This window comes from Orycteropus afer, unplaced genomic scaffold (genome assembly GCF_000298275.1).
Source record: "Orycteropus afer afer isolate SDZICR_OR568_19922 unplaced genomic scaffold, OryAfe1.0 scaffold00344, whole genome shotgun sequence".
NCBI lineage: Eukaryota > Metazoa > Chordata > Mammalia > Tubulidentata > Orycteropodidae > Orycteropus > Orycteropus afer.
Window position 1 is genome coordinate 657,460 of NW_006921931.1, and position 8,953 is coordinate 666,412.

Here is an 8,953-nt window from a genome sequence, read left to right on the forward strand (position 1 = left end):
AAGGAGGATACTCAGGCGGCCAACAAACATATGAAGAAACACTCACGATCATTAGCCAACAGAGAGATGCAAATCAAAACAACAAAGAGATACCATCTTGCCCCAGCACTAGCAGCAAAGTTCAACAGGACAGAAAATAACAAATGCTGGTGAGGATGTGGAGAGATTGGGATTCTCATACACTGCTGGTGAGACTGTAAAATGGTACAACCACTGTGGAAAACAGTATGGCGATTCCTTAAAAAGTGGGAAATAGAAATACCATTTGATCCAGCTATTCTATTACTAAGTATATATCCTAAAGGAGTGCAACCCATGACAAGAACAGACATGCACACCCATGTTCATCACAGCACTATTTACAATAGCCAAAAGATGGAAACAACCTAGGTGTTCATCAACTGAGGAATGGATAACCGAACTATGGTACACACATACAATGGAATACTATGTAACGCTAAAGAATAATGTAGAATCCGCAGAATACCACGTAATGTATGAACTTGGAGAACATTATGCTGAGTTAAATAAGTCAATCTCAGAAAGACAAACACTGTATTAGTCCTTTATTGTAAAAGTCAAGGAAAGGTTTATACATGGAAGGAAATTTTCTTTGTTGGTTACCAGGGGTGGGAGAGGAGGGTAGGGAACACTGTTAGAAAGGTAGCGATAAGTAATAATTTGGGTGAAGAGAAGGGCAATGTACCAAATGTGAGTGATCAAGTGGCATTGAGGAAGTGTAAGAGGAAGCCGTAGAGACGTACATGGGAGGTCCAGACAACAAAGACAAACTCTTTTGCACATACGGGTATACGTGTGGATAGATGGGTGGGCAGGCTGAACTATTACGTATATCTATGCAGCAGGGAGTATACCCAAGACCACATATAGGATTGGCAGACAATGGTTCTATATGTGTATTTGTATGTTCTGTAAAAATTCCCAGGTGTATAGTAGAGCTGACAAGGACAAAGCTATAGTCACTTCTCGGTCACAGCCAGCTACCCAAAGGGAGTGAGTAGTTGAACCTGTGGGCTCAGGACTATAGTCGCAGGGGACATCAAGCTCAATTGGCATAACGTACTACACAAAACATTGTTCCACCTCCAACTTTGGCGATTAGCGACTGGGATCTTAAAAGCCTGCAAGCAGCCATCTAGATGCAACAATGGGTCTCTCCTCGTCCAGAGCAAAGAAGAATGAAGAAAACCAAAGATTCATGGGAACAATTAGCCCTTGTGACTGGTACATCATACAATCCTCAGCCTATACTACTATGAGACCAGAAGAACTAGATAGTGCCCAGCTACCATTGTCAACCACGCAGAGGGGGATCTATGTATGAGATCCTGTATAGAGAGGGAGAACAATGTGGAACAAAACTCAAAACCATTTGCGGGGGGAGGGGGGACCAGGTTTGCTGATCTGATAGAGCCTGGTGGAACCACTAAGGTCCCTAGCTGCCCTTCAGGTCTGGAAATGAACCCACACCTGTGGCTTCCAGCCAAACAAAAGACAGGCATATGAGGTGGACATTTACCCAAGGTAGATACACTCCTTGCAGAGAACAATCACGGAAAAAAGGGGGGCTGTTTATATACAGGGAGAAAGTTCAAGGGTCAGGAGGGCATGGGGGGATGGACACAGGGAAGAGATAACTATCAGGAGGATCTGGGAGCGGAACTGTTGTACTGGGGTAAATTATAGTCAATGTCATGAGACAACGTGTGTGTGAAATGCTGTATGGAAAGTGAATTTGCTCTGTAAACTCTCACTCAAATCACAATTTATAAAAAAAAAAAAAAAAAAAAAGGTGCCCTCCTAGAGGTGAAGAAGTCTCTCTGACTGCTGGCTGAGAAAAATATGCTACTGAGAGAATGCGCTGCTGAGAGACATGCTGCTGAGATGGTGACTCAAGAGACACTCACTGCTGAAAAAAAGACATGCTACTGAGAGAGACTGCTGGCTGAGAGACAGCCAGCTGAGAGAGACTGAGAGCGTTCCTGAACTTGAATTATAGCCTGCTACTTCCCTATAAACCCTATAATCTGTGAATTGTGTGTGGCCACTGCAGCAAATTATCGAACTCTCCAGAGAGGTGGTAGGTGCCACGGGAGGAACGGTTGGTGACAAAGTTAGTAAGAGGGCTGGAGGGTGGCAGCATTTTCTAGCCTCATAAGAACAGGCCTTTGGGATGCTGATGGTGATTCTGTCTTCCTCTTTTATATTTAGAGGAGATCAGAAGATGCTTTCTCCTTGCCCCTTTAGCATGTACTTTTGAACTATTTTGTGTATTAAGAACATCTCTCTGGCAGTAACAAACGCCAAGATGCAAGGCCAGCACAGTACTGGTTGTGATGGTTAAGTCTATATGTCAACTTGGCTGGGCAATGATTCTCAGTAGTTTGACCATTACGTAATGACATAGTTATCTCCATTTTGTAATCTAATGTGATCATCCTCCACTTTCATATAACATTAATTTTCACATAATGACCAAATCTTTGGAACCTAAACATGTCAATAAGTGAGGTGTGGATGTATATTCTTCTATAAAATAAAGCACAAAGGGGGCACAATTATGGATACTTCCCAGATGTAACAAAACACCTCATGGGATTGGTTTACTGCATTTGAAGACTTAGGACCAAAGTTTCATGGAACAGCTCAGGAAATTGGCATAGTAAGTTCATAAAGATAATGTTCTACATTCTAGTTTGGTGAATAGTTTCTGAGGTCTTAAAAGCTTGAGTGTGGCCATCTAAGATACAACTATTAGTTTCTAACTGTCTAGAGCAAAAGAGAAAGAAAGAAACCAAAACTCAAAGAAGAAACTAGTCCACAGGACTAATAGTCTATACAAACCATGGTCTCAACTACCTTGAGAGCAGAAGAACTAGATGGTGCCCAGCTATCACTATCAATCATCCAACCATGGACACAACAGATAGTTGCAGATAGAATAGAAGAAAAATGTAGAACAAAACTCAAATTCCTAAATAAGGTCAGACTTAAACTGGACCAGTAGAGCCTGGAGGAAGCCCCAAGACTATTACCCTGGGATCCCTTTAAACTTGGAGCTGAAACCACTCCTACTAGACATATTTCAGCCAAATGAGAGATTGGCTTATAAAATAAATAATATCATCTATGAGTACTATAAGGAGCTCTGGTGGCACAGTGGTTAAAGCACTAAGCTGCTAATCAAAAGGTCAGCAGTTTGAACCCACCAGCCACTCCACGGCAGAAAGATGAGATAGTCTGCTTCCATAAAGATTTATAGCCTTGAAAGCCCTATGGGGAAGTTCTATTCTGTCCTATGGAGTTGCTATGAGTCCAACTCAACTCAACAGCAGTGGGTTTGGTAAGATCATCTAAATAATTACCTAAATGAAACCAAACAGTTACCAATTAATTACTCTAGACCAAAGAATAGACAGTAAAGGGGGAGAGGAAAGCTAGAGTAATGGAAACAGAACAACCAGAATGGAAATAATGAGAATGCTGATACTGTAAAATTCAACCAATGTTACTGAACAATATGTATAAAAACTGTTAAATTAGAAACTAATCTGCAACCCTCCTTGGGTTTCCGAGGCAGTTATCACTACAGAAGTAGATTGTCCAACATTCTTTCCAAGGAGTGGCTGGTGGGTTTGAACCACCAGCCTTCCGGTCAGCAGTCAAATGCCTTAGGCACCACGCCACCAGAGCTCCCATATGTGTGTATATATAAAGATATATAATATACATTCATAACATATATTGGTATTATATATATATAATGGTATTGGGGAGCTTTGGTAGCGTAGTGCATAAGGCACTTGACTGCTAACCAGAAGGCTGGCGGTTCAAAGCCACCAGCCACTCCTCAGAAGGAAGATGGGACAATCTACTTCCGTAGTGCTACTGCCTCGGAAACCCAAGGAGGGGTCGCTATGAGTCGGGACTGACTCGAAGGCACATAACAACAACAATATAATGGCATTGAGACACATATAAAAAATGCAGACACCAATATGGAAAAATGTTAACCATTACTTAATGTGGGTAATGTGTATATGAAAGTTCTCTGTATTCTTGCCACTTTTCTATATTTTTAAAAGAGGCTATCTCTTTTAGAAATACATACTGAAATATTTACAGATAAAATAGTAACATTTCTCTGATGTGCTTCAATACAAGTGAGTAAGGGTATAGATGAGTCACAATTGGTCATGTATTAACAACTGTTGAAGCTGAGCGTTGGGAACACTAAATATACTGTATTATCCTCTCTGCTTTTGCTATGTCTGAAAATTTCTGTAGTAAAAATTTGTAAGAGACCATAATGAAAGGAAAATTAAGTGGTCCAAACTCAGAACTGGAGTTTTGAACTCTTTCCAATTTACCACATTCTCTCCACTAATCTCTTAAAAATCTCTTCATAAAGCATATACAATTCACACATTTTATTCTCAGTTTTCCCAACCTGAAGTTTTAATCAATACCAAAAGAAATACATTAGGATATACCTCTATCCCACCATAGCAGGCTATATATACAGTTACCTTTAATGACAAAGAATGGATGAAAACAGACAAATGTAGCTAACAGTAATCCTCCCAAAGAGATGATCTATAAATGTTTAAAGAGGCAGGAAGCAACCGATTGACATTTATTATATACCCATTATGAACTGTCCCTCACGTAAATGAATCCTCACGAGAACCACTGTAATCAAGTTGATTCTGATGCACAGAGATCCCCATTGGGTCTCCAAGGCTGTAAATCTTTACAGAAGCAGACTGCCTCATCTTCTTCCTCTGGAGCAGCTTGTGGGTTTGAACCAATGACCTGGTTAGCAGCCAAATGCTTTATCCATTATGCCACCAGAGGTCTTTAAATCCTCACATCAACCCTTTTCTGTTTTTTAATTGTAATTGGGGTAAAAGTTAACAGAGGAAATTGGTTTTCCATTTAATAATTCATACACATTTTATTTTGTGACACTGACTACAATCCCCACAATGTAACAGCACTTTTTCCACTTCCTCCCTATAATTACCATTCCTATTCATCCTTCCTTCCTATCCCTTCCTGCCTTCTGAGCTTTATCCCATCCCTGGGCAAGGGCTGCCTTTTTGATCTTACATGGTTGGTTGTTCTAAAGAGTACGTACCTCCCTGGTATTCTGTTCACTTTGTATGTCCTGTCTATCCTTTGGCTGAAAGTTGAGCTGAGCCACAGGAGTGAGTTCAGTTCTAGTTCTGAAATATGTCTAAGGCCCATAGTCTCAGGGGTTCTACCAGTGTCTATCAGACTAGTAAGGCTGGTCTTTTTTATGATTTTAAGTTTTCTTCTACATTTCTCTCCCAGTCTATCCAGGACCTCCTACTGTGATCCCTTTCAGAGCTTTCTGCAGTGGCAGCCAGGCACCATCTAGTTCTTCTGATCTCATCATGGTCATGGAGGCTAGGGTTCACATGGTCCATTAATCCTTTGGACTAATTATTTCCTTGCGTCTTTGATTTTCTTCACTCTTCTTTGTTCCAGACAGGGAGAGACCAACAGTTGCACCTTAGGAGGTAATTTTCAGAATCTCCATTTTATTTACCAATGAGGACCTGTCAAAAGTTAAGACATGTCCCCAGATCAAACAGTAAATAAAGACCAGAGCTTGAACCCAGGTCTTTCTCTAAAAGCACATATTGCCACTAAATCATCTGATTTATGCTTAAGTCTCTTAAAATTTGGTTTCTGTATCAAGAATCTAATCAATTCAGGGGAGAGGGGGAATTTATTTTCTATCTACACATACAAGCCTGAAACAGCACCAAGATGCTGTCACACTCAGGAGTATTAAAAGCTAGCAAACTGCTGTTTCAGATACAACTATTAGTCCCTCCCCCATCCAGAAGAAAGAAAATAATAGAATATCAAAAGACTCAAGGAAAGAATTATTCCAGAGGACTAATGGACCACACAAACCACAGCCTTTACTAGCCTGAGACCAGAACTAGACAGTGCCTGGCTAACATTACCAAAGTTCTGACTGGGACCATAGAAAGTCCTGGACAAAATGGGAGAAAACTATAGAACAAAATTCAAAATCATAAAAAAGATCAATCTTACTGTTCTGACAGAAACTGGTAGAACCCCCAAGACAATGGCCCCGAGACATCCTTCAATTCTGGAAATGAACCAATCCCTTGCAGCCAAACAAGGGGCGTATAAAGTGAACAACGCTCGTGAAACAATACTCGTGAGGAATGTACTCCTCAAAATAACACACTACATGAGATGAAAAAGGCAGCTGCTGTTGTTGTTGTTATGTGTTATCAAGTCGGACCTGACTCATAGCGACCCCTCCTTGGGTTTCCAAGGCAGTATCACTATGGAAGCAGATTGCCCAACCTTCCTTCTGAGGAGTGGCTGGTGGGTTTGAACCACCAGCCTTCAGGTGCCTTAGGCACTATGCTAAAAAGAGAAGCATTTGCCCAAAAACAAATCTCAGAAGGCAGGAAGGGGCAGGAAAAAACACACGAATACAAATGGAAAACCCAGGGAAGAAGTGGGAAGAGTAACTTTGCATAAACAATCTAATAACACATTAAATTTGACTATAGCTAAAATAAGTGGTTAGTCTGTCATTTTAAAAAGCAGTATTTTGGTTTTGTACATGAGGGACAAATATTAATGCTCTGAATTTGTCACTACATAATTCACAAATACTATAGAATAACTCATAATATTTACTTTCTATACAAAAATAGAAAGAAGCTGAAAATTACTATGAACTATAGCAGAAAATACAGTAGGAAATTAACTTGTAAGAGACAAATGATTTGCCTGGCTAATCTGGTGACATAATAAAAATGACAAGCAAACTCAGACAACCCAACTCTGTATACAATAGGCCCTCTCACTCCATTACCAGAAAACTTAGTAAGTTTCAGGATACTCAAGATCATGGTATTATAAATCAAAGTATTAAAATGAAAAATACATATATACATTGTCCTATAGTCTCAGGACATATTTTGTAGGAAGAAAATGTCTTTTCCAATAATATATTTATATGCCTTTAAATTTTTTTTCCTTCTTTTGGTATGACTGTTGTTAATTTCAAAAATCAAAAGTGCTAAAAATATGTCAAAGCTGTTGACTGGAAAAAACACACAACAGCAAATAAACGAAAATGAAGTGCAAGGGAAATTCTTCCTATCTACATACCACTTTTCATTTCCTTTTATGGCAAACTTTTCTTTTCACACATTACTAACACTAAAACCACATCATAAAAAATACATGGAATAAAAGAACCAAAATATTACTAAGGTCCCCAGGTGGTGCAGATGATCTGCACTTGGCTTGTAACCCAAGGTTTCTAGTTCGAACCTAACCAGGGGCACTCTGAAGATCCAGGCCTGGAGAGCTGCTTCCCTAAAGATTACAGCCAACCTGACTGTAATCAGAACCTACGGAGTCTCCTCAAGCGAATACAATAACAAACGTCTCAAGAATCTAAACATTACTTAGTTAACTGTTTTAGAGAAGCAAGTATAAATTTCCTCAAATCCATTCCTCAACCATACCCTCACCATCAAAAATGAGGAATGGCAAAACAGTGCCCTCGCTTCTTGCTAAGGCTAACTTGTAAAGATTGCTATGTTAACATTTTGACTAATAAACATACAATAAAACCTAAAAAAGAAATGTGCTAAAACCATGCACCAAAAAAATTCCTCCCATGTAAACTATAAAGACAACAAATGAGAAAGCAAACAACTAGAGGTAACAAGTGTGTTGCCTTACATCATGGAAAACATTTTGCAAGACTTTAAAGACTTCAATTTTTTTTTTTAATTCCAAGAAAAAGACAATTAACTTACTAGCATGCTTGTCTGCAAGCATTATAAGCGTGTTGGAAATATCTCGTCGTCTATAAAAGCATACTACTTTTGCTTCCACGTTGCCACTTGCAGTCTGAGAAACAAGAAAAATAAATGTCATCTGTACTGAATATCAGATTCAAACAATTTATAAAAGTAGATACAACTCAATTATAAGACCACGCCTTGATTACACTGTGTCAATCACAATAGCAGGGTAACCAGAAAACTAAGTAATTCAAATAAGGATGGTCAGATGGAGTGAAACTGGAGTATCAACATAAAATAACTCTTTGGCACCAATTAAATGAAAATGATTAGACTGTTTTAGTGACTGAAGTCAGCCACAGATAACTCTGCTTAGCCTTAATCCAAAAAATTCTAAAGGCCACAATGTAACTTATTTAAGATATTTAGTCAAATCTCCTCCAAATGCATTCCCAGAAGCACTGACTAAGCATAAAATGCCCCAGCCCTCTCCTACACATCCCTGATGGTGTGGCTCTCTCTGCAGGAGCAAAGCAGCACTTATGAAGAATAGATCAGAGGATGAGGAAAAGCACTTGCAAGCCCAAGGAAGTCTATGAATCCGTAATAGTCAATATTTTCAATAGTATTTAGTTTACCTTCGCATATGAAAGTATTAAGAACCTTGAGTTATGAATGCTGAAGCTCTTATTTCTTTTTGACTATGGTCTAGAATACAATCAATATTCAGTTAAGTTGTAATTTACTACAGCTGAGGCCCAGGCTGCTCGTCTCCAATTTTCTATGAATTCTGAGAGCTTTCAAGGTCAATCATTCATTACCAAGTTCCTTGTAAAAACACATATATTGCAATAAAATGCTACTGTGATTTCCATTTTCAAGTAAATTTGAGAACAAATTTCCAGAATTTCTCTGAGCTTGTAGATATATTCAAATACAAAAAAAATATAGATGGTGTAGTAAATTTGTCAATTTTATGTAGTTCAGCAACAGTATTTTACAGTGACAAAGTGTTCTGTAGAAATAATGTCCCTTAAAATTTAAATCATATTAAATCCTAACCAAACTGCTTCTATATTTCATAATATTGT

General features: G+C 38.9%; 1 protein-coding gene across 1 annotated transcript in view; it reads right to left on the reverse strand.

The window, feature by feature from the left end:
* MTA3 (metastasis associated 1 family member 3) overlaps positions 1 to 8,953 on the reverse strand; it is a 280,658-nt gene that overhangs the window by 261,465 nt on the left and 10,240 nt on the right. The window contains 1 exon segment of the mRNA XM_007952524.2: positions 7,875 to 7,968. Within this exon segment, the coding sequence (XP_007950715.2) occupies positions 7,875 to 7,968 (94 nt within the window).